Raw genomic sequence first — 25,810 nt, forward strand, 5'->3', positions numbered from 1 at the left:
TGTATTTTTGGTCAGATGTTGATTAGTTTCTTGTAAGTATCTGGAGAAGACCCTGAGAAGGTCAGCCAGCAAGTTTTTTTCAGAAGAGAAGCTGATGTGTGTTAAGTCAGGACTTCATCGTTTTGAATGCAAAGTTCTGCTGAGGTTTCTGCATCACAGAAAGCTAAAAACTTTGAAGTTGAAATTGTGTTGTTATTTCCATAATCTTGTAAAAAAAAAAGGCGGGGTGTCTAAATACATGGTTTACTGAATTACAGAGGGAAAAACTATTTTGGTTTCAACTCACGGTAATCTGAAATTCCCTGGCATGAGTACGTTGCCAAGCAGGCAACCAATAAAACAGGCACATGCCATTTAATTGTGCGCGTGCAGCTTCAAAATGGGCAGCTGCCAGCCGGACAGACGAACAGAGGGACGCCTGCAAACTTCTCACGGTGCCTAAAAGGCAGGTGATCCCCAAAATTCCTGCGCCGGAGGGATCGAGGGAACAGCGCAGCAGAAGCAAAGCACGGCAGGAGAAAGAACCAGCTTTAAGGCGGTTTCAGGGCACGGAGCGGCAGGAAAGGAGGGAACGCGGCCCGGCCCGGCCCCGGCGCCCAGCACCCCTCCCGTCCGGCCCTACCTGCTGCCCGTCGTATCTGGCCAGCTCGGGCTCGGTGAAGAGCCTCACGGGGGCCTCGGCCGGCGGCCTGAAGCGCAGCTGCGGCTCGGCGGGGGCGGCCGGCAGCGCTGCCAGCAGCGCGGACAGGAGCAGCCGAGCCGCGCCGCCCGCCATGCCGCGCAGCCCCGCTCCGCCTCCCGCCGCCCGCCGCCCGGCCCCGGCTCCGGCTGCGGGAAAGGACGTGGGATATGTACATGCACCGGGGTTAAAGAACCAGGCGCGCAGTGCGCGGCGCTGCTCCCAGGAAGAGTCGCGGTGGGCTCGGCGTGCGGAGCTCTGAGGGGGCCCGCAGTGCTTAGCCTGGGGAGAAGGAGGCTCAGGGGGCACCTTATCGCTCTCCAGAGCTGCCTGGGAGGAGGCTGTAGCCAGGTGGGAGTCGGTCTCTTCTCCCTGGTAACGAGCAATAGGACAAGAGGAAACGGTCTCAAGTTGCACCAGCGCAGGTTTAGATTGGATGTTTGGAAAAGTGCTTTCACAGAAAGAGTTGTCAAGCACTGAAACCGGCTGCCCAGGGCAGTGGTGGAGTCACCATCCCTGGAGGTATTTAAAAGTGTAGCTGTAGCACTTAAGGACGTGGTTTAGTGATGGACTTGGCAGAGCTGGGTTAATGGTTGGACTCCGTGATTTTAGAGGTCGTTTCTAACCTACACGATTTTATGATTCTTTTCCATACAGAATGCACAGCTGGCACTTTAACACATCTAGTAGTAAAAAGATTCCTTAATTTTCATCCTTTTTCCCTTCTGAAGTTTCTCTGCTTGCTGTTTTGAATGTTTATTCACAAACTCAGGACACATAGGATAGGCTTCATCTTTATGACTTAAAAAACCCAGACATTTTTAGCCTAAAAACAGAGAGAATAAGTAGGAAATTTTCAGATTACATGTTTTCCCCATGCTATAAATACATATCAGGAAAACATTAATGGCTGGCAGAAAAATAAATAGCTTCATGCTTATAATTTCATATAGAATTAAGAAAATTAGAAACGTTTTACAATTCAGATGCATGTATCCCATCCCTCCCTGCAGTGCTGGCAAATGAGGACCTGAACGATTTAAAGCCTGGATACTGCAGCATTCAGGCTTCCTGACTACTGTGCTGGAATTCAAATCCATGCTTGGTCAATCTCCACAAGTTTTGTGAAAGCTGAACAGTTTGGAGAAGGATCTGAACAGTAAATAGGAGGTAGGAATGGTTTTAGTGTTTATTTTAAGGATTGTTTATAAACTCTTCCTGTGTAAAATCCATATATCTGCCTCAGAGGACACCTGTTCCACATTGCTTGAGGTAACACTTGGCCAAAGGAAATTCTGTACATTGGTGTAAGCAGAGCAGAAATAGATAATCCAAAGCAACTTCCCATAGTTCTCTTCTGGATGACAACAGCAGCACAAGATGAGAAGCACAGGGGACTGAGGGCATGTCTCCACAGTATGGGGGTGACAACCAATGGGCCACATCCCTGTACAAAGAGTCAGGCCAAGCCTGCAGAGCCAGGGCATAGGGAAGCCAAGTTGCTGTGGCCGTCTGGGAGCTGACTGCCACAGGCTGCTGTCTGGTGTGGCAAGCTGAGTATTGGTCTTGTTAGGGTGAAGTTTACAAGGTTGTTACTGTGATTCTCCTTAAGCAGTGAAGTTTGCCTACACTGCCTGAACAATAGCTTGGCTTCTGAATGGGCTTTCCATTCTGTCTGCCCATCACGTCCATTTGATGACTTCACATGCTACAAGACAGGTATGAAATGTCAAGCAGAAAAGAGACCTCTGTTAAGGCTTTGGACAAACAGCTTGTGAACGCTTCTGTTATGTGCGAGAAAGAGTTCTGGCGTTTGCCTGGTTGCTCTGTCTGCAAATCTCCCACGTGCCTTCCCCAGAGCTGCTGGGAAAGATGCAAAAGTCTGATTTGTCAGTTTGGTTCAATCACATTATAGATTTACCTTTTATTCTAAAATAATTATTTATTAGTGTCACCCCAGGGGAGGGCTGCAAGTGCTGAATACTAGCATCTGTCTGAAATGTGATTTCAGGCCTGTCTTTGAATGACAACCTTCTGAAAAATAACAAGAACTAAAATGTTTTCTTTCTGAAAGGAGAAGCTGTTATTGTCGAAGGACTTCAAACCTTGGTTATTAACTTACTAGGTGTGGGTCTTGGGTATAGGGAAATGATCTACTGAGCAGGGAATCCCCTGCAGTGCTTCATCTCAACGCAAGAAATGTTGTGTATGCTTTTTCTTGATGATGAAACATTAACAATTACTTCCATGCTGGTGAAGAAAAAAAATAGCCGTGTAAGTATTTGTGGACAGATGGGTCATGAGTCAGCTCTTAGGCTTTTATCTTCCTGAAGTGCCCCACTGCTGCGGGCACAGCGTTGGTGGGTCATCCTAGAAGCCCTGCAGAAGTTCTATCTGGTTTCCCAGCGAGTCTGTTGTTTCAGTGTTCTGCTAACCGCCTCGGGCAGAAGAAAATAAAAATAAAAATTAAAAAAAAATTAAAAAGTAATATTTTGTGCAGTCTGGGGAGAGCTGACAGAATTATCATAACTGCTTTTCCGACCTAGCTCCTTCTTGTGTTAGCAGAAGTGCGTGTTGTAGAAAAGACTCATCTCCCCGTCACTACGCAGAACTACACACCTCCTGGTAGAGAGAAACGTTCCAGCAAACCCCACAAAACCCCTCTCACGCGTGAGCCGTGCTGCTCGCCCCCCACCCGGCCCCTCACGGCGGCTCTGCCCGGACTACGCCTCCCAACAGCCCTGGCGCGGGGCGGGAAGCAACCGGGAGGCGGGAAGCAGCCGGAGGATGGGCGGGGGGTCCCGGCGCCTGCGTGGCCCTGCCCGGCCGGGGCGGCTCGGCTCGGCTCGGATTGGCTTGTCCCGTCCTGTCCCGGGCGCGGTGTCGCTGCCCGGCCCCGTGCGGTGCCGCCGGGTGCCGCCCGGCCCCCGCGGCAGCCGCTCCCGCCGATGCCATGCTAAAGACAGAGGTGTCCGCATCCTACCAGGAGGTACGGGGGGCCGGGGCAGGGCTGGGGGGCGGTGCGTCCCGGCTGGCCGGTGGTGCCGGACCCAGGGCTCGCCGCTTGCCCCGCGGTGACACCCGGCGCTGTCGCCGTGGGCTCGCTCGGCTCCGGGCTGCGGCTCCGCCGGGTACCCGCGGCGTCGGGGGGCACCTGCGCTCTCCGGAAAGGAACGGGGGGTTTGGGTGCGCGTAATCCCGTGTTTCATCTCTGAACGCGGTTAGAATAATGGGCAGCGGCTGTGCTCAGGGCATGAGGTAGGGACAGCTGGCCGGTGGATTCTGTAGCCGGGGTTTGGTAACAAGGGGATGGTCTGTCGGGTGTGAGAAGCGGCTTTGGTACCACAGCTCCCGCGCCCGAAACTGAAGGCCTCTTTATCACCCTGCCAAGACCCCGAGGCAGAGCCTGGTTTGCATATCAATGTACAGGCTCAGCAACCGGAATTCCTTGCTCCTTCCTATCTCTTCTATTAGAGATACAAGCTATTTGTGCCAAGTTCAGCAGCGGTAGAGAGTTACAGCAGGGCACTTTTCTTTTGCCTGCAAGATACAAACAAGTGCGGATATTTTCCTTCCTCTGCACGTGACGGGTATTTTGGAGCTCAGTTTTAATACGTTCTAATTTAGTTTAGTGCCGTCTGTTTAGTTTCAGCTTCTGGTTTTCGTGCCAGGCTAGAAAGCATTGGAAGGTGATGAATCAGTGGACCAGCAAAAGGCCTGTGTGACCAAGTTCTGCTTTTATTTAAGAGATTTTTATCCAATAGGAAGATTTATCAGGATGAACTTGACTTGTGTGCTTGTACATAGGCGATGCACTTGGGAGAGTTAGAGTTTTAATGGCATGCACTGGTGCCTGAAGTATGGACTGGACTATGCATGTTATGTGTATCAGCCACCACTGACACTGGTCCATACATTTGGGATTGTCCCAAACTCTGTGGCACAAGTCTAGATGGTATGTGTCTAAGTGCAGCACCTGTGATTCCATCCCTTCTCCAGTGCCTGCAGCAGTCTTTGGTACTTCTGTCTCAAGCAGGGACGCTCAAATGTCTGGAATTACCTTTTCTGAGCTTCCCTTTATCTAGTTCTTTTCTGTGTGCAGATCTGAAAAGGAACTGCTGGGACATGGGCAAGCTTCCTCAGTTGTTTCACACTCAGCTGTATTGAGCCCAGAGGAATGCTGAACAAAGTCTGTTTCTTGCCCTTCCTGCCCTTGACATCTCATCCTGTCTCTGAATCCTATTGCAAGCTTAAGTGCCCTGCAATTTATGTTCCTTCTGCATTAGCACCATGCTTCACCTCTTCATCAAAAATACAGTGTAGGAAGAACTGGCCTGTGAGGGTGAACACAGCTGCTGTGCTCCAGGTTCACTGTTGACAGAATCTCCAAATCCAAGACAAGTGACAACTGTGAACAAACCAGAATCAGCTGTCACACAGTAATGCTGTGCTAGCTCCCCAGTCATTAGGAGAGTGTGTCTGTGACTTGTTGGGTTTGTAGGCCTGTGCTGCAGTGCCCTGTAGACACAGTATGCTGTGTGCCCTACACTCTGAATACAGGGGCTGAGCCATGGACAGTGTGAGGCTCTTGGTCACCTCAGTGGCTGTATGCAGCTTCACCTCTTGTCAGTTCAGGTGTTCAGGATCTGTGGTAAAATATAGTTGGTTTTAGGGAAGGGGTCTTACACATCAACCTACTCACTGCACCTGAAGCAGTGTTAGTACTCCTGCTTTTGACTGGCTGTCCTTACTGGCTGTCCTCTGGTTTTATGCGTGAAAACATTATGAAACTGTGTCTGCCTTATCAACCAAGATAAGAAAACATAGTTGCGTTTTGTTTGGGTTTTTTGTTTTGTTTCTAAGGGATAATGAAAGTCTACGTTTTCTGAGCTTATCACAGAATCATTTAGGTTGGAAAAGACCTCTAAGATCATCTTTTTTCTACTTGTTAAAAAGATTGCTGTAGGTTCTCTTGAGAGGATAGGAAATGTTGCATATTGTGGTGTTGTTTAAACTTGTGTTGGGATCTCTTTGCTGTTAGGAAAATAATTCACTTACCCTCTAAATAACCTTAGTCAATGAGGTGCCTGTACCCGGGGAATCAGAGAGGTATGGGAGTCAACTGAGAAACTGCAGTGACTTGGTAACTTACATTAATTTTTTGGCTCTGGTATAAGGAATTAGTATGAGTATAATTGGAACTGGCTTCTTAGTTTATTTAGCTTAATCAGTACAAGAGGTTCAGTGAGTACTCTTCTTGTGTCAGAATGGCTTATTTTGGGTCAGGTAAACAAATAGAACTGGCATGTTTCTACAGAAAGGAGCAATATGTTAATTTTCCCTTATTTTATGAAGATAATTGAAAAAAATATCTTCAGTTGGACCCTGGTAAGTCTCCTGCAAATGAGCTGAGTTTAGCCTGTTAGATACCTGTTCACACCATGCCACAGGAAATCATGCTTTATTTATGTTCTAAGCATTTAAAAACAACTGGGTAACTGCTTTCATCTGGCTTTGCATGGTGGAAATGAATACAGAAACACAGCAGGAGGTGATGGACATCAGACTTTGAAGATGTAAAATGAGTGGACTGTTTCCTAATAGGTGCTAATGATAATTTGGTAATGATATAATGATGATTTCAATACTGAGTTAAAGTTGGGTGAAATAAAAGCACTTCTTTATGGATACATGCGTGTTACTGTTGAGTAAGTTAGGGGTGTAAAGTTTATAGCATTCAGTATGGCTGCTGCATTAACTGTGCCCCCATTTTCTTTGAAATAGGAACAAAGTTAATCTCCCTTACCCAATTAGATAGGTGATGCTGAATGTTTAGCTTGGACAGTTACTGTGCAACACATGACGTGCTGCAAGCTTGTGTGCCAGTTTGCCTTGCTCTAAATCTGTATGTCAGTCCCTGCCAGAAAAGAAATTTGGAAAACACACAGGAGATTATCTGTCTATCTATCTATCTATCTATCTATCTATCTATCTATCTATCTATCTATCTATCTATCTAATCTATCTAATCTATCTAATCTATCTATCTATCTATCTATCTACCTAATCTCTCTATCTATCTCTCTATCTATCTCTCTATCTATCTCTCTATCTCTCTAATGTATAAAAACTGTTTTTCTTCACAATCTCACGTGATGCATATCTGATGTGACAAGCTTCTGACTCTGACGCAAGTGTCTTGGCAGTTTGGGCCCAGAGCTCTGAATAGCTAAACAAGAAAACATCTGGTCTCTGTTGTTGTTTCAGAAACACCGTAAGACTAATTAGTTGCATAACCACTAATATATAATAATCTGTAGAGTGAAATCAAATAAGTACCAGAAATGTAGGGATGTTTGACTGTTGTCTCATAATGACCTACCTATGTGGCTGAGACTGCATTTGAGTGACTTGCCTTAACAACTGTCAAAATGCGTCTCGAGCTTTTTGCACCTCTGTATTAAGAAGTGGTAATGCTCTGTTTGCTGGTATGTGCTGTGGTTTGTTTATGCCTGAAAATACATTCTTCAGTGACAGAACGAAGTTCCTGCTTACATCAGAGGACATTGTCCTAATTGGAGGTTTAAACTGGGTTGGAGCTGCCAGGGAAATAATTACTTGGATCTTGAAAGAAAAGGTGGTGTTATTGTTGAAGCAGCAGGGTAGAAGTAGGTTAAATTTAATGTGGTGTCTTTCTCTTTTTGCAGTGTGCAAATCACTTAATTTTTAGCTTTAGGTTTTAGCTGTAAATGTCACTCTTGTCTGGTGAACAAGTGGAAGAGATGCTGGGTGCTCTTGGTCTGGGGGCATGTTTTTGTGTGTTTGGTTAGTTGGAGCCTCTTTTATTTGTACCGTAGAAATTCCAGCAATTGCAAGTTGAGAGCATGTTTGGAAATTGAACCACTCTTTTAACTACACAGCTGAGTGAAGATGTGGAGCGAGTATCTGAAAACCCAACAGATGAGAGAGAAGGAGAGATGGAAGTTCACGAAGATGCCAGCTCTGTTATTTTACCAGGTGAGAACTGTTGACCCAGAAATTATTGATTCTTGGTGCCTGATAAACTACTGCGATGTGTGGCTTTGGTTATTTTGGTTTTGTTATTTTACTGCACTTCTGAAAACAAACAAAACACTGAATTATTAATTTTTTGTGAATCAGTAGTGATAGAAAGCCAAGGAGGTTTTCCAAGGAGTGATGTGAGAATATTTCTTTGTCATGAACTGTGCTCAACCAAAGAAGATGCAGCACATCTGGCTCTGAGGTAGCTTAGTGTGTCATCTTCCTTTGTGTTGTGTCTGACTTCAGTTGCAGTATCTGTGGTGGCAGTGGGTTGCAAGCACTGTCTGTGCCGGCTTTATGTGAGCAAGATGCAATATTGAACAGATGTGCTTTTAAACAGATTTTTAGTAAGACTATTTGGGCCTGCTTTTGGAGGGTGTGAAATGGGCTTATTGCAGCTCAGGTGTAGGCATTAAGGTAAGCCAACGTGAAAGGAGTATGGCCTCAATGTCTTGCAGCCATTCAAGACATATTTGTTTCAATAGTGCAGTTTTATGCATATCAGTGTCCTAATTAATTAGCCTTGGCTGCCATCTCCTAACATGTGACTTGGAGACGTGTGTGTGACCACAGACCTTTGTAAGAGGTTATGTGTGCAATAGGATTTACTAAAAGGCTCATGTTTGCTGTGGGAAGGAGCAAACACCAAACTGTGCCATTAGAGTTGAAGAGCAGCACGTGGGACAGCCTCAGAGGGCCTGACTCATTACATTACAGAACAGTCAGCATGAAGTATGGCTGCTTATCTCCTCTCTTGTGTTGGGTTTTAATGCTCCTTTTTTGTGTTCGGCTATATCTCACTCACAATCAAAGCGTGATGTGTAACTCAAGAGTACACGAGGTTTTTCCTTAGAAGTATTACCAAAAGAAATGGCAAATGCACAGAGTATGGGGAAAGCAGTGTCTGTGTGAGAGTGAGACTGGTCTGAAGATCTTCAGAGAATAAGGTTTGAAGGCAAGGAGACTATAAGAGAATTGGCTCAGACTTTTTTTAACTGTAATTGGGAGAATTCTTTTTTGAAATTTTATGTAGAATGCACAAGGAGTTATGAACTGGAGGGTATCAAATATCTAGTGACTTCTACCATGGTGGAGATGCAATGCAGAGAGCTGGGCAAGAGCATTAGAGTATTAAATCATTCTGCCAATGCATATGCTGAGTGTGTAAGAATCACCTCAGACTGGGAGGTGGGGAAGGGAGTTGTTTTTTCCAGAGGCAAAGATTGACCATCAACAGACTTTTTCTTATGAACTTTGAACTTTGTTTCTGAGTTGTTCTTGAAAGTAGACCTTGTTTCCTGACTGTAGTATCCTTAAGCTGAGTGCCACATTCTGACCTGTGAGAAAAAGGTACAATCTTAGGATGCTTATATCTCATGCTTGAGAAGGAAGCATCTGTTTGACTAATCATCAAACCCAGCAATAACTGTGGCTTTTTATGTGAAGCTGAGTTTGAGGCTTACTTTCCTCCCTAGTGATGGATCTTTAAATGAAAACTGTGTAAATTCAGCCCAAATATCTGTATTTTAAAGTCCTAATCCATATTCTGTTTGGTTTTAGATGGTGAACTGGGTACCACTACCCCTTTTTTGCGTTTCAGCAAGACCTGCTTAAAGAATGTTTTCTCAGTAATTCTCCTCTTTATGTATCTGCTGCTCATGGCTGTAGCTGTGTTCCTTGTCTACCAAACCATCAGTGACTTCAGGGAGAAGCTCAAGCACCCAGTGATGTCTGTCACTTACAAGGAAGTGTCCTTGTATGATGCACCCGGTAAGAACTGTAGCAAACAAAAGGGGTTAAGTTGCTGTGCACATTTTTCTCGGATTGTTAAAAATCTTTGGTGTTGATGCTTCAGGGCCTAGATTGCATATAATACTTTAACCCAGGTCTTTCACTTCCTCTTTTTTTAATCTATGTTGTGTTGACTTTGCACAGAAATGTTGACATTGTACGGGAGATTTTGGGAGCTTTTGTGCCAATAACATGAATGACAAGCTGTGATGCATTATGCAACATTTGATAGATAAGAAGTGTTTTTAGGCTCCAGAATGAGTCTTCTTTTAGAGAAAGAAGATAATTCCTTTTGGAAATATCCCCAAAACTTCATTGTTTAAACAGGGTAGCACATAGGATGTTTGTCAGGGAGCTCAGTGATGCACTGGACAGTGAGGTGCCATTCACAGTAAAGAAGGTGAATTTCTCAAACCAACCACAATGCCACTTTCTGCTTCCATCCTGTGTTGTTTACAAGTTCATATTGCATCAGTAGGCAATGAAAATGTGATGTTACTGCAGGGAACAATGTTGGCAAAAAATGCAGCATGGCAGCAGAAACTGCGTTGCAGTTTGCAAGAGGAATTACTCTACATTTTTGAAAAGTGAGTTGTATCCTTATTATTTTTTACGATTATCCAGCAGCCATTCATAAATAGAGCTGGGTTATCAAGTGCAGCTCAGTCAGTCACTGGTCAGTTTCCAATTTAACAATGGCACTGCAGTGTTATTAATTACAAATAAGCACTCCAGTAATTGTGGCTGAAAGGAGAGTGTTTCAAAGTTGTCACCATATTCCTGTAGTTGTTTTTCTGTGTAGTCAGTTAGGCTTAGCTCTGTAAGTAGGTCTTTGTGTTTGGACCGTATGGATTTGACTGTAAGCTCAAGCAAGCTCAAGCTTTCCCTCCTTTTTATTTTTTCCACATGAGCTTTTCATACAGCTACAGGAAAAAATTTCATTTAAAGAAGCAGAGCAACATACATATAAATCCAAAAGTACTGTTGGGGATCCCTGCTAGATCAGAGAACCTAAATTAATATAGTCCTTTAGTTTATTGCTCTATTAAAGTGATGAGATGGCAAGTTGCAAACATAGAGCTCTGAAGAAAGGAATAAAGCATTTATAGACTGATACATGCTGACTGCTTTGACATCTCACATTTTGATGGGCACATCATTTCAGTTGTGAGAGTTAATTATATCTAATAAATAATGCTTTTTTTTTTAGTTGGTCTAGATTATCTTCCAGCAAGCTTGTTTACAATAATAAATGTGACATATGTGGTGTAACAGAATTTTGGGGTTTGGGTCTTGTATTTTGCTAGCCTTCTAAAGCTGAGGTGGCTGAAGTTCCAGTGAATGTTGTTGGACTGAAATGGGAGGTTTACAATACATAGGAGTTTCCATCCAGGTGAAGTAGTAGCCTGCCTACCCAGTGGTATAAATAATAAAGATGGCAACAGTTAGTGCTTATTTGATGTCTTTGGTTTTTATCATGACATCATATCCAGTGAAGAGAAGACATCAGGTGTTCTGAGAAGGATCTTTTCAGTTTTATAAGATCAGCCAGCGATCTTTGATCTGTCACGTATAGTTCATGCATTATTTCCAATTAAAATTTGATTGTGTCAAATGCCAATGTCTGAAAACATGGACAAACTGAAGCACTACCTGTCCATTTGACTTCAGTAGTCTCCTAACTTATTTTACAGATTCATTTGGGGTGAAAGGGACTGATGTATTAGCTGCTGGTTTATGGAAAGGCTAGGGAAGCTTAGTAGCTTCTGTGAACCGTGAGTTATTGTAACAGAATATGAACACTGATTTTTTTTGTCAATGCATGGTAGGGGTTCTGTCCTGATGCAGCTGGTGCTCTTGACCTGCTCCAGAAAAATGCAGAAGTGCATAGTTTAATTTGATTGTTTTGTTGGATCTTGAGGATAGCTCAGTATTCTATCGGATTAAATTCCAGAATGAAAATCTATGTACTTGGGAAGGAAATCAGTGCTCTCCAATGTTTTTCTCCCAAAACAGGTATTGCCTTTTACCCAGGGAAGGCTCGGCTGCTTAGCTGCAAACATCATTACTACGATCACATTCCTCCTCTGATAAATCCAGGTCAGCCAGGACACATTGAATGCACCACTCAGAGAATCAACTACACAGATCCTTTCACTAATCAAACTATGGTAATAATAATATAATAGAACAAAGCTTATTCAGTATGGGTTTTCTGCTCGTAATTGTATTTGAAAATAAAAAATATTTACTATGTGCTATAAAAAAAAAAAATCCTTTCTTCCAGGTTTTTTTCCAAGCCATCTGTCCTTTTGTTTTCAGAAATGTAAAAGACCTCAGTCAGTGTGTATATGTGTTTTGGAAGATCAGCTGTTGTGTGGGTGTGTGCAGCACAGAAACTTGAATGGGATAAAATGTCATTTTTCACAACAAAATTCTTGCTTCATTCTTGTCCTAAATGAACTGGGAAGCATTCTTCTTGGTATTGTAAATCTGGCTTTGATTGAAAGCCGTAGCAGTTATTCCATTAAAGCAAGATAGCTAATCTCTTTTTGTATGTTTGCTGGGATTTACATACTATAATTGTCACACTTGGAAGAATCTTAGATAACCACCAAGCATTTCACTGAAGTGCTGTGAGCCAGCAAGATGGGTGCACTGGGTGATTGTCTTAAATTGCCCTTAAAAATGCAGGGAATCTAGCTGCTATATAAAGAAATGGTCAAAACCCACAAATGACCATATTAATACTTTAGATAAAGTGATTGCTCAGATTGTTTTTAAGGAAACTAAACATGAACAAATAAACTATCTAGGTACCCATTTGGTCATCTTTGTTCCTCTTCATGTTTTGCTTCTCATCTAGTCACCATTTGTTTTTGGGAAGCAGCTCCTTAGTATGTTTGGAAGTAATAGTCTAGGTGCAAGTCTAATTTAATTTCTGCTCCTATGTGCTCTTTTTGCATGTTTTAGCAAACTAAGAACATGCAATTTTATGCTGTGTTGCAGATTCATTTAGAAGCTTGCTGATCCAGTAGGCTCTAGTCCTGCAGTGGACTAGAGAGGCACTGAGGCAGAGACCTCTGATGTTCTCCACATCAGACTCCAGATTAACTTTTTTCATGTCAAGAGCAAAGTTCCAAGACTTTAATACTCAAAACAGTTTTGATTGTCCTCCTGCAGAATGCAGGGCCTTGACTGGTAATTCCATGTGAACCCAAAGGATGATGACAGAATTAAAGCCGGTTTCTTAGAAAAACACTAAATCTTGATACTAAAAGGATGGATTCAATTGGCATTCTTGTCAGATATTTTAATAGATGTGTACTTAGTAGCAGCCAAGGAACTCTCAATGTGTATTAGTTTTTTATACAGTATTAGTACCAGTTGACAAATTCTTGAACAGGAAATGAGGATTCCTTTGCCACTCTCACCATCTCTGTTTGCTTACAGAAGTATGCTTTGGTTGTTCAAGGCCCTCGTGATGTGAAGAAAAAGGAACTGGTGTTTTTGCAGTTTCATTTAAATGAAACAGACCAAGATTTTAGTGCCATTGACTACCTTCTGTTTTCTTCTTTCCAAGAGTTTGTCAACAGGTATGTAAAGGAATGAGCTGTAACTGCACTGAACTTGCCACCATAATACTTGGGAAAGCAAGCTTTTTTAGTAACAATCAGACAGGCTTTTATGTTTTTTTTTTTTAATGTTTGGGTTATGCTGATGCTCTTTCATATCTTTGTTTGCTGATCTTACTTTTTAGAAAATGCACTGAGAACTTTTTCAGTGACAAAACGTGCTCTCAGCTGTGCTCAAATCATTTGTTGCTGCAATTTCTGGAAGTTTGAAGTTTGTGCTGGCTTACTGCTGTCTGCTGCTGTGGGTGATCAGGAAGTGTGCTGTCCTGGGTAGTGTGTCAGGAAGTGCAGAGAGAACACCAATGTTTCTGTACCATTTGGGTTTTATTAAAGCAGTTACTGTGAAGATCAGATCCCTAGATTGATTTGTTGTGATTTCATTGAAAGATTAACTGTATTTTGTTGTCTTACTGGCTTTATGTAGGATTCTATAGAATGATTCATATATGGGGTTTTCAAAATTGCTTCATATTTGTTCATTAGAGTGAACAAATTACCTTATTCTAATTTTAATAAGAGTGGAATTAATCTTTGAACTTTCTTCAAAGCTCCACTCTTTTTCCCCTGTGACAATAAATTTCATACTTACCTGCTTAAGTTTTGCTTTAAGTTTAACAGTTCAAGTTCTGTTCTTCTCTCTGTGATCCAGATTAAAAGCTAGACAAGAGATATTAGTCATATTGACATCTGATAGAAAGCCCTATTTTGGTAATACTTGCTCAATGAAAAAGGGACAGGGGATAAAGGACATATGCAGAATCAAATTGGGTGAGGGAAGGGAAGAGAAATAACAGATTTTATTGTAGCAACACATTCTCAGAGGTTTGAACTTATCATAATGGTGCTCTCAGATACAGCAGAGACTGGAAGTGTTCAGTTGCAGTATCTCTGGGTGGCCAAAGGCCAGTTATCTGAATTTCCTTTTTACACAGCTTTTCTACTTCAGTGAAGGAGAGATTTTAAGTCACTAAGTACTTTCTGTAACTACACTAAAACACCTCATAAAATGCTAATGTTCCGGGTATTTCAGGCATTGATATTTTAGGGTGAGAAAATACCAGTTAGAAGTAGTGATGTAGAAGGTGCTACTTGTTCCTTGTGTGCTGGTTTTTGTCAGTTTTTGTGGCTTGTGCTGCGTTTAGAAACACCTACAGTGGGACTGACTCCAGCCAGGTGCTCAGCTGCTGCTACACTGCCAGACACCGGCACTGTCTGAGACCACCCCTGGGGTTGCATGTGGCTCTTTGCAGAATGAGCCAGCTTAACGAGGCACAGCTCAGTCTGTGCTTAACCGGGTCTTGGAAGCCACGTTTCTGTGCTCCTTGTATCGACTTGCAGATAAGCCATTTTAAAGAGCTGTTTCTTCCCAAGTTAAAACATACATGGCCCCGCTTACACTGGCAGTACTTCTGCAGCTGTGCGTGCTGCTGGCCCAGACGCTTGTGCCACCTCCACATGCAGGTTAGATGTGCAGAACAGCAATGTGCTTGTTGCAAAGGTCTGAGCTTCAAGGCTGTGCTTGTGCCAGAGTAGGTGAGTCGGTTAAGAATCATCTGTAAGATGCCTGGGAGAAACCTGGATCGCAGCCTTCTGCTTCCAGGTTTGCCAGGTCAGACCGGTTATATGGCAGATTGGTCCATGAAAAGACGGGGAAGTGTCACTTTGTTCCTAGAGAAGCTGCCTTGTCCCTGTGTTGGAAGGCACCAGAATGGAGGCCAGGGGAGTGAAGGCTGGGTTATGTTTGGAGAAAAGTGAAAAGAGGATGGGGATATCTGTTTGGGGATGCATCCTTTGCGCTTGTTTGAGGCAGGTAATAGGAATGGGAGTTAAAACTGGTTTTGAACTAACCCAGGTTAATGGTAAAATTGGCAAAGGCATGTAGGCCTTAGTAGTAAATGATCTGCATGTCTAGATGAAATACAGGAAGAGAGCCGGTTGTAGACAGGAGGAGGCCAGTAGTGTTGTCTCTTTTACAGCATCCTCCAAACCTTAATATGGATTGTATGGCTTGTCTTGCTCAGTATTGTGTTTGTTGTCCTTCTGTCCCGGGGCGTGAACTGGACAGGCTCAGGGCAAGTTGGAAGTTTGTTTCTCCTGACTGTGAAGTGCATGTGAAACTGCACTGCACATGCAGAGTGCACTCGTTCTGTCCAACTTTCAGTAGAAGAGAAAATAGAAATGATTTCTGCTTCATCAGCAGATGCTAAATTTAGTTGATGGGAAGTCTGGGCTAAGATATCTCTAGAAACTGTTGTGTGTCCTTCCATAGAGCCTCTAAAACTTCAGTTAGTGGCCTTTGTCAACTACTTGTACTGACAAAGTGTCTCACTTTTACTGGTTATGAGAGCACAGTATTAGCACTGTGTCCAGCAGTTCATGTACAGTGTTATCAGAGATGCTAAAACTCACGAGATATCATCATTACCGTTACAGTTTTTTGCCATGGCTGCAAGCAGCTTGTGTTGGGCTAGGCAGGGAGACTGATGTGAAACATATAGGGTATTCCATCATCTCAAATCATGATCCAAGCCCCCCTTGAAACTGGTGAGAAGAGGCCTGCTGTATCTGCACCACAGTTTCTGTGTAGGCAGTATTATGTGCAGCTCATTTTTGCCTTAAATAGCAATAATTATATCAGTAAAGGCTGCTGAAAGCATCAGCCACAAGCTGTAATAAAAATGGCATCTAGAGACTTGTATCTTTAAGGGTTTTTTTGTGGCATAGCAAGTGGTGAGGACTCAAGCAAGGTCCAGTTGTTTCTGTCGAGGGTTTTATTCTCCGCAGCTCTTGTGTTAAAATCAGATCACAGACTACATGAAACTGGCCCTGCTCTCAAGGTTTGTTCTGGTCTCCACAGAACACTGCTGCACCGTGTGCTGTTGTTAGCCTCTGAGTTGGAGGGATACTGCTGCTAGCTTCTTTTCTTCTTTTTTTTTAATGCAGTGGCAGCTGCTGTCTCTGCCATATTAATGGGAGGGAAGGAAATAATGAAACCCTTGCAAATTACCCAAAAAGTGTGGCTAAAAATACAAATTCCTTTCCTGAACTATCATTAGTATAATATATGGGTTTTAGAAGAAAATCCTCTGAACCTACTACTGACAAAACTATTGTTAGTGTAGCATGTAAAATAACTCATGGTCCTGTGAAATTATGGATACCAGTCGGAACAGATCAGAGATTATTAAAGGGTCTAAACAGAGCTCCATGTTCATGTCTCTGATCTGAATTGCTGCAAGCAGAGAAACAAATTATAACAGAAGTGTCAAAACATTGGGAACCACACCAGCTGACCCTTTATTAGATCCCATGGCTGTCTGAGAGTTTTCTGGTCTGGATAAATGCAAAAGCAGTAAACACAAATGGGGTTTGAACCATCTGTGGTTTTGGCTCTTGTTGTTGCATTGGAATCTGATGGTGGGATGTCCTAAACACTGCCTCTGGCTCACGTGGGTTGGTCCATAGAGTCTGGTGTTAGAAGGATCCACTGCAGCACTTACAGAATTAGGTCAGTGACTCCCACAGTTGGGACAAACACAATCTCTCATGGTCTGACCTTGACTGCTCTGGGCAATGGGCTTCCCTGTTAGTAGGTTGAACAGTCAGAGAGCACTAGCTGAGAGGAGACCAGGGCTTTGTAGTTCACCCGAGTGAGATGGTGGCCTCTTGCAGTTCTCTTCCTCTGCTGTGATGTAGCAATTTTTGCATGGTCTTGAGGCACCATTAATATCCTGGGAGAACCTGGTGCAGATTATTCTAGGAACCTTACCATACTTCTAAAGGACAGTGTAATACAAAGAACTTACTGAAAAACAACAACAAAAAAAGAAAGAAAAAACCCTCCAACCAACAACAAAAAAAGGTGCATCTTTTGTAGGTTGTCTGTATTTGAGATGAAGAGGGAATTAAAAGAAACTGCCTGGAGAACTGTTCTTCATCTTAAAATCGCTTGCCTGCCTTGTGTTCATTTAGTTGTGTGTGGTTTTAAAGCTGCATTATTTGCCCTCTGCCATAATTTATGCAAAGCTTCTGCCTCTGCTCTACTCCTGCCGTCCTCCCCTCTTTGTTTTCCCCCCCACACTCTGTGGCAGTGGTCTGAATTATGGGCAGATGCAAGGAGATGCCTTCTCAGATCACTTCTCCACAGCTTCTCCTAGGATATTATTAATCCTTCTTTTTCAAGCCTACAATTACTGTTGAGGACAAAGTATACTACTGCTGTCTGCCTACCATGTACGTTGTGGCTGTAACGTTCAGCTCTGTGTCATAACTTCCTGCCTCAATTTTCCATGTTGGTTTGGAAAGCTTTTCTAGGATGCTGTATTTAGTCTGACATTAGGCATATGACTAGCTGGCAGAGTGCTAATTAAGTATGTTCCTCTTGAGGGGCAAAGCACTCCAGTGCTCTTCTGTTCTGCCCCATCAGCTGCTGCTGTACCCACATCCAGAAGGGGGAAGAAATTGTTGTCGGATTAGGTGTCCCTGTGTCCCTAGTTTGTATGGTGAGGAGCAGTCAGGCTTTGTCCTTATGTTCTGCCCACATCTTTCTTGTGGGAGTTAGAGAGGTGCACTGCCATCCTCTTGGGGTCACTAAACAAGCACCTAATGTCACAAATAAAGATATTCTTAACTTGCTAAAAAACCCTTGGAATAGCACCTGTCTTGATGGGTAGCAAAGAGTGTTAGTTTTCCTTTCCAGAAATGGTTCTCCTTTCTATGTGTGTGTGTAATGGAGTTCCATATGTGAGCCATTGCCTGAAGCCCTGACGGGAGCAATGGCTTTGGTGGGTTTTGCCTTCCTATGAGCATGTGCATATTCGCCTACTAAGCCTGAGCAGGAGGAGCCCGTAGTGTGATATTCTTTTTATCAGTGCATGCTTTTCCTGCCTTTTGGACAAGGCCACCTTGGTTTCTAGGAAGAAAAGGAGCCCTGATTTTGAAAACTAAGAAAAAAAGACAGGAAAAGTCCTGAACCAGCACTGGCTGGATTTGCCCAAGTCTTCCTGATTGGACTGTTGTCTGGGGCAAGAGGTTGCTTCTTCAGCTCTGCTTCTCTTCTTTACTTCTTTGCATCTTTCTCCTGAAAGACCAAAACACCTTAGTCTCCCAGTGGACCTGGTCATGCACACCCTCTGCCATACCAGAAAAGTACACTCTTTCCCTTCACTAGGAAGAAGGAAGTTTGGGTCAAAACCCTCTATGTTGTTTTAAGGATCAACATACCCTGAACATCTCTCTGCAAACTGAATCTATCGTTAGTAAAAATAGGCAGCATGGGCTTTAATGATTCATGACTCATCACAGTGGTTTACCCCTTCTTCTCAAATGAAACCTTGTTGGAAAAGCAGCTGCAGGGCTAGGCTTATTTCATAGGGATGACATGAAAGTGGCTAAAATCACAGTAAGTAAATAATAGGAGATGAATAATGGAGGGAGCTCCATGTAAATAGCATGGTTAATTCACTGTGTCCTGTGCAGCTGGTAGAGAAGAGATGGAGACCAGATATGTCTCTTCACTTGCAGCATGAGGTGTATTAGAAGCCTTTAAATGGCTTACAGTCACAGTATTAAAAAAGATCCCCAAACAAACAAACCAAAAAACATACAAAGTAATCCTGCTGTTCTGGGGGTTACAAATATCTGTGATTGCATAACATTGGGGAAACAGCCATGTTGTTGCAGATGGGAGCCTTACACCAAAGGTGTAGTGTTTCCAAAATAATAGGAATATACTGAATGCCAATTTCAAAGCATTTTAAGTATGTCTGCATTGCAACTGGTTTATTTGGCAACCAGTTTACTTGCATCCCAGAAATGAGGTGAAGCAGCCTGCCCTGCCTCTAGGCTCTTTCTTCTCTCTCTTGCTTCTTAACATGGTGATGAGTTGTTTCCTGAGGTCCTGGCTCTGCTCCTTTCTGTCCCAGAGATGACAGATGAGCAGAACTAAACTCCCCTATGAGGCAGAACAATTCCCCAGGGCAGGCAGAACTCCAGGGTCACAGGGCACCAGGTAAGTCTTCTGCGGTTAAAGATGTGTTACCATTGATGAAAACATGACTGCACACAATGTTTTAGATATGTTGAATTTAGCAGGTGAAAGATAAAAGGAATTGTGACCATTTTTTGAAGTGCCTGTGGGTCTGACATTCTCCTGCCTACAGTGCTTTAGAGGGTGGTCAGTAAAATAATGGTCTTTTTCCTTTAGTCCAGAAAAAGAAAAATTCATGAAAGACTGTGAGAGTTCATACTCCAGCTGGAAGTTTTCTGGAGGCTTTCGAACTTGGGTCAAGATGTCCTTGGTCAAAACAAAAGAAGAAGATGGTAGTGAGACTGTTGAATTCAAACAAGAGGTAAAAAAAAAAAAAAAAGGAAAGAAAGAGTGTTTGGGGATCTCTTAGTTTATTAAGAATTAGTTACTGCTATAGTTCTAAATGATAACTGGACAACAGAACTAATTCCTGGGGCAAGTAGCAATATGAGTTGGAAGTGTGTGTGGGGGGGGGGCATGTTGGCTGGATTTTGTTTAATTGCATCCACTATACCACTTGCTACTGCACAGCTTTGGCTGTACAGTTACTCATGTTCTTTCTTAACGTGGAGTGGTTCTCTAAAAGTGTAAATGTCTCTTTGTGTTCAGCTGTTGGTTTGGCCTAGTGACACATCTCAGGAAAACATCTAATAGGCAAGCCAGAAATTCAGGCCTCAAATGTGTTATACATGACCCCTGAGGTAAGGGTCCAAAGAGACTGACATAGAAATATTAACACAGCTACCTTTAGTTCAAGGTGGAGAACTGCCAAAAGAATTGTCTAAATAATAGGTAGTATTGGAAAGAGGTATTGTTTAGGTTACCATAGGGGCTGATGTTAGGATGAAGAAGTAAACATAAGCCTTGTATCCTTTGTAGCATTCTCATGTCTGCTTTTTGTTTGGGTTTGGAATTTTTAGCTGTTGAGTGTCCTTAGAGACACGGAGTGACTTAACTTTACATCATTTAAAACTAGAAAATATCCAGGTGGAAGATGCAAACTTATCTAGAGAGGAAATGAGTTTGACTTTCATTCCTGTTCTGTTCACACTAATGGACAGGAAAATAATTGTGTTTTGAGTTTGTTTTGCTCCCAGTGTTGGTTGAAAAGGAAGTATCTCATCAGTGCCGAGCAGTGAGGATTTTAAAAGCAGTCCTTCCCAGAAGTGTCTCTTCCAGAGACTACACTTTCACTTAGTCCATGGTTATGCTTGGAAAGAGTATTTTGTGGAGAGCAAAATGAAGCAGAGTCTTCAGTTCTTCTATCTTTAGTTCTCAGAGTTACACGACATAGCCTTAAGGGAAGAGCAGAGCCGTGACTGTGAAGTGGGTACCCTCCTACTCCACTGGAAGAGGACAGGAGGCAAATCCCAGAGTCATTCAAGTCCCAAACTGATGCCTTAGTTTGGAGGACAGGAAAGAATGCATCAGTCAGCTGCTGCCATGTAAGCACTGACAGCAGTTGCCTGTCAGTCCTTCATCTCCTACAGCTCTGTATCACTTGCCATTTGGTGCTTACCAAGTATAGGATTTTTGAAAGTCCTCCTTTGGATGCCCAAGTCTAACATATCTCAAAGTGAAAACAAAAGGCTGACTCAAAGTCAGGGAAAAAAAGAAGCTTTTTGTGACCATAAAAATCTGTTTAGTTCAGCAGTTACAGACTCTGATCATCAGGGTAGATGAATGCTGTGTTGGGGTTTTTTTGTTTGTTTTGTGGGTTCGTTTGTTTGTTTTTAATAAAACCTAGGAACCAGGAATCAGATCCCTATTAATAAAACAGCAGAAGTTGAAACAGCTCAGACATAAATTGCACTTGCTTTGTTTGACAGTACAACATCTGCTCAAATTGCATGAGGAAGTCCATTAGCCTTTCAAATCTAAAACTGGGAGCTGGCGTACCAGAAAGATGGATACAAATACTAGGTCAAATAGCACAGTCAGTCACCCTGCTAACTAGCCCAGTAGTCATTAATCTAAATTTTCTTCCTTCTCATTGCCTTTATTTAGCTTTGTGTACTGTTTGTTTCCCAGTGTGCAGTTTTCTTAGATGAGTGTAGTTGGGGTGCTGGTACCCTGCAATAAGGAAATGAGCTGTAGAAGTATGGGGTAAGTCTGCAGAAAAGGCATTTGACCAAAAAACAGGAGGTGGTGAAGCTCCCATATACTCTGAATGGACACACATGGTGTTCTAGCTCCTGATTCTACTTGTTTGCAGCCTAAAATCTGGTCAGGGCAGGGTCTATGGAGAAGACTAATAGAAACCTTGAGGTATTTGTAAAGAAACTGTGCCGTGGTAAATGGGGGGCTTTTGTAGCAGGTCATCCCTCATACAATGGAAAAGCTTGTAAGCAGGTGAAGATAGCAGTCTGTTTAGGGAACTTCCAGCTCAGCCTTCCTCTACCTGGAAAAAACAGGTTCATAAAATATGGGAAAGGCAGGTTCTTCCATGATCTGTCTCATCTTCCTATTTACAACCCTGAAATGAAGTTACAGTACTGCTGGATTCATTACTTCCAGTACAGAATTAAACAACTGTAGGACGAGCAGCAGTACTCCCTCGTGCACACACAAGATGTAAACACTCCTTTGAGGGCTGGAGAAGTCTCTCCATCACTGTGCTTTCCTGTGAGGCCACTGTCTGGCTCTTGAGTGGTTTGTACTGTCCCCTAGGACACAGGTGCAGTTAGTTACTGCCCGTGTACAAACCTCGTGTAGTTCCCCTCTGGGCTGGGGGTGGGTGTTACAATACAAAGGTTTTTCTGGGGCCTGATGTCTTAATACTTTCCTGACTGTGGTTCTCAAGACTATGGTTTCATGTGGCTGTAACATAGTCTGGTATCCTAACCCAGTTCCCTCTTGGAATTGTGCTACAGCTCAATTCCAACTAACAGCTGGTCACTGTTAGTTTCAAGTGCTAACCTAGTTAATGGGCAGTATTGGGAAGCATAGTTTTGGTTCTTAACATCTGGGCTTTTCTCCCCTTCCATTTTCATTCTGCACATGCTGGAATCTTATAGTTTATTCTACAACTGATTTTTCAAAAAGGAGTCTTCCTGCCACCACTGTGTAGTTCTCTGGTAAATAAAACTAAATTAGCATTCATTCATGAGAACTCTCCAAATGCTGTATTACTCCAAGTAAATGAATTTTGTAAATTATTCTCCCCTCCTTGAAAGGCAATTAAAAAATGGTATGTAGTGTGATACTGAGTGAGAAATAGGAAAATAATATGAACGAGACAGACAGGAAACTACCATTTCCCTGTTTTGGGAGCTCATTGTTCCAGGGAGAGAAAGGCTGAACTGGAAGTCCTAAAATAGTCTGCTATTTTTACCTTTTTGCAGGCCTTTTCTGTTGCACAAAAGACTCATTTTACCACTGAAGAAAGTAACCTGCACCTTTTTTTTCCCTCTCCCCAGACTAGCGTGGTTAACTATATTGACCAGAGAACTAAACCAAGAAGTGACCAGCTGTTTTTTGTGGTATTTGAGTGGAAAGATCCTTTCATACAGACTGTTCAGGATGTGAGTAACACCCTACTCCCCATGTGAATTGCTGTCTCATGGTTTGTGTGTGCTTGCACTTACCTCTGTTGTCTCACTCCAAGCAGAAATGCAGAGGAAGAGTGAGGTTACTTCTGAAATTTCAGGCTAGGCTCTTCCTTATATCCAGTAATGCATAGTCTGTGGAGGTCAGGACCATCTGATGCCTTCCCTTGGGTTGTTGACACTCAGCATTCTGCTTGCAGGTAGAGGTACACGTAGCTAAGAAAAGCAGCCTATGTTCTAGCAAAGCGTAGTTTCAGGTCAAGATGGAACTTCTTGCTTAAATAAGTGTGCTTGGGTAAACTGATTTAATGACTTTTTTTTTAATTAATTGACAAACAAAAAACCTAGGCTTAAATAATAAAAATAGCCTAGTGTATTTTTTATCCCTTATTAGAATAAAATTTGGTACTGTTATTTAAATGTACAAAAAGTACTCTAAAACTCAGCTAAATATGCTGCAGCCAGAGGTGTAGGATGTGCCAGACATGATGTGCCTACACCATGATCAATCCCTGGAGCACTTCAAAGATGAACGCTGCAGGTACGTGTGCTGTAAGCATTTGATCCAGAGTTTGTTTTCCTAGTGTTCTAGAGGAGAAGGGCAGATACATTTGCCCTTCCCAGAAAAATGTAGAGTGGCAAAAGCGTGCAGTGAATCTGTTCTACGTTTTGCATTTAAAATTACCCTACCTGACAAGCGAGGTCCAGCACCAAAATCCACAGCGTTCTTGTGTTCCTGCCCAAAACCAGTGTGAATGCAGACTGTGTGGGACAGGAGTGGGGAGCTGGTCCTTTGCACTCCTGCTGTCCTGTCCATGCTGGACCCAGGCACCTCCTTGGCCTTGAGAGCCAGGTCATATTCCCAGACCTCTCCTTCCTCTCTGCCAAGTAGGGTTCACACCTTTGCCACCTTCCAACTGAAAGCTGCCCTTGATCCAGTGGGTTGGGAGTATTCATTTCCTGGTGCTGAAGAGGCCATAGTTCACAAGCATTGGCAGCTTTCCGGAAGATTAACAAATATGGAAAGCCTGTATAAGACCTGGCTCAGGGGGATGACCTACTGACACTGTGCTGGCTGGCCCAAAAGTGTATCCTGCCTGTTCATTGCTGCCTAAGCCTAGCTCTGCCTGCTTCATCAGGGACCCTAGAAGTCATTCTTGTGTCTAGAGGTGCAAGAATTCCAAACTATAAATAAACTTAACTGTTCTCGAACAAACATAGTAAAAAATACAAAGTACTTGCTGTAGATCAAAAGCTGGTTTAGCACTTTAATGGTAGCTGCTTTTCCTACCTTTGTCTTCTGGAAGATCTTCTTCCATGTGACTGCTTCTTTTTATAAATATTTAAATGATACAGTAAAGTTTAATCTATAATTTTAAAATTAGCGATTTAACTGTACCCCTAAAGTTTTAAAACAATTCAATATCCTAAAACAGTGTAAAAGGAATTTAGCAGCAAGTATACTGTGTTTTATTCCTCCTGGAAGGAATCAGAAAACCACAGTATGGAGAGAAGGCACTACAGGCAACCTTTGCAGCATACAGGAATATGCTGCAAAACACTTCGTTTAGGAAAATGGAACTGTTTGTTGTTTAATAGGTGTAATGTATGATGAATTGGATGAGGGGACTAGTATTTTTCATCTCTTTCAGATTATCACAGCAAATCCCTGGAACATGATTGCTCTTCTTTGTGGTATCTTTTTGGCTCTGTTTAAGGCCGCAGACTTTGCTAAATTAAGTGTTAAGTGGATGATCAAAATCCGAAAACGACATCTGAAGAGGAGTCGTCAAGTAATGAACCATATAAGCTGAGACTAAGGCTGCTTTTTAACTGTTCATAGCAGGAGGGATAGAAAATAACTGGAATAAACTTCAATCAGCAATTAAAGCTGAAAACCAGCTATGTTTTCTGCCAGAAAGATGATGGCTGGAGGAACAGCCAAGTGAACTGGCCTTTGAACTTCAGAAAGGAACTAACTCTAGGACAGGTCTAACAAACTCATTCTTTTCTATTCCCAATTTAACAAGTTTACCTCAATGTATGGGGGAGCCAGGGGGAAAGAAGAGAAGTCACCAATGTTCAGAAATTCAACACTGTAGTAAATGGTGAAAAAGTAGACAGAGCTTGAGCACTTCTCAAACAGACCATTTAACTTCTGCATGAGCTGTGAGCTGCACCTGCTACCACAGCACAGTCACTGCCCTGACTGTGCTTAGAAGAAGGTAAAGTACTCTAAAAACAGCCTGGCCTCCCTTCTCCAAAGTATGTTTTAAAACAAAACACACTGGAATTCTATTACATGTCATTTTTGATTTAAAGTATAGTGACTTTAATATTAAAAAAATATTTCAAATAAGATGCTGTGTACCTTCTTTGAAAACACCTGTTCTCACATCCAGCTGGAGCTTAACAGGAGGCAGTCCAGGCAGAAGTGTTACTGCACAATAAGGTAAAAAGCAAAAAAGCTATTCCTGATCAGTCCAACTCAAAGGAAAGTCAAGCAACATGATAAACTGGGGGGCTTAGCTGATGGTCCATTTCAAAGTCATTCTCAGGCTGTTGCTTATCCCTCTTTCCCCACCAGTCTTTGCTAAGGAAGTGAAAAATAGTCTTTCATCAGCAGGGCATTGAAATGTGATTCTCTTTTATAAAGGGAATGACTGCTAACTAACTGTGCTGGGGTGGTGGTGTCTTTTTCTTCCTTATAAGTCCTGTGTTACTTGAGATACCAGACTTGGACTTGTGGAGTCTACAGGGCAGCAGTGCACCAATGTGCTTGCTCTGAAGGCTTTGTTGTAAGAATGCCAAATCATATTTTGCTTCTTCCTTCCTCTTCTAACAGTATTAACAGAGGAATAAGTAAGTGTATCAAAAGTACCCCCCTCAGCTTTTTTCCTTTCTTTTTTGGCTTCTTTGTTCTTTTGGAACAAAATGTACTACTTTCAGATGATTCCCCAAGCAAATCAAGGCAATGCATTGACCAAACACAGCCTTAAACAAGGGAGCAACAACTCACAATAGTAAGATAAACAAAACAGCAGAACTGGTTGTTTGGGAGAAAAAT

The 25,810-nt window shown here is 42.7% G+C and overlaps 2 protein-coding genes across 5 annotated transcripts in view; one reads left to right on the forward strand and one right to left on the reverse strand.

Annotated features, from left to right (window-relative positions):
* NENF (neudesin neurotrophic factor) overlaps positions 1 to 775 on the reverse strand; it is a 5,022-nt gene extending 4,247 nt beyond the window's left edge. Inside the window, exon 1 of the mRNA XM_017811669.1 lies at positions 623 to 775. Coding sequence (XP_017667158.1) covers positions 623 to 775 — 153 coding nt within the window. The remainder of the gene's footprint in view (positions 1 to 622) is intronic.
* Positions 776 to 3,563: 2,788 nt separating this feature from the next.
* TMEM206 (transmembrane protein 206) lies at positions 3,564 to 25,102 on the forward strand. 4 transcript variants are annotated; one of them, XM_017811662.1, is made up of 8 exons: positions 3,564 to 3,668; positions 7,600 to 7,696; positions 9,302 to 9,511; positions 11,549 to 11,703; positions 12,986 to 13,128; positions 19,373 to 19,517; positions 22,615 to 22,719; positions 24,396 to 25,102. In XM_017811662.1, the coding sequence occupies exons 1-8, from the start codon at positions 3,633 to 3,635 to the stop codon at positions 24,555 to 24,557; spliced, it is 1,053 nt and encodes a 350-aa protein (XP_017667151.1). In that variant the 5' UTR covers positions 3,564 to 3,632; the 3' UTR covers positions 24,558 to 25,102. The 4 variants fall into 4 exon arrangements, with proteins under 4 accessions (XP_017667151.1, XP_017667153.1, XP_017667152.1 ...); XM_017811664.1 differs by having other exon boundaries at positions 9,410 to 9,511; XM_017811663.1 differs by having other exon boundaries at positions 3,571 to 3,668; positions 7,537 to 7,696.
* The last annotated feature ends 708 nt before the right edge of the window (positions 25,103 to 25,810 follow it).

Source organism: Lepidothrix coronata, unplaced genomic scaffold (assembly GCF_001604755.1).
Source record: "Lepidothrix coronata isolate B3197 unplaced genomic scaffold, Lepidothrix_coronata-1.0 Scaffold33, whole genome shotgun sequence".
Lineage (NCBI taxonomy): Eukaryota > Metazoa > Chordata > Aves > Passeriformes > Pipridae > Lepidothrix > Lepidothrix coronata.

Coding starts and splice junctions, on each gene's coding strand:
- TMEM206 (XM_017811662.1), top strand. CDS start 3,633: ATGCTAAAGACAGAGGTGTCCGCATCCTACCAGGAG. Junction 9,512..11,548: donor GTCCTTGTATGATGCACCCG/GTAAGAACTGTA, acceptor CTCCCAAAACAG/GTATTGCCTTTTACCCAGGG. Junction 13,129..19,372: donor TTCCAAGAGTTTGTCAACAG/GTATGTAAAGGA, acceptor TTTTTCCTTTAG/TCCAGAAAAAGAAAAATTCA.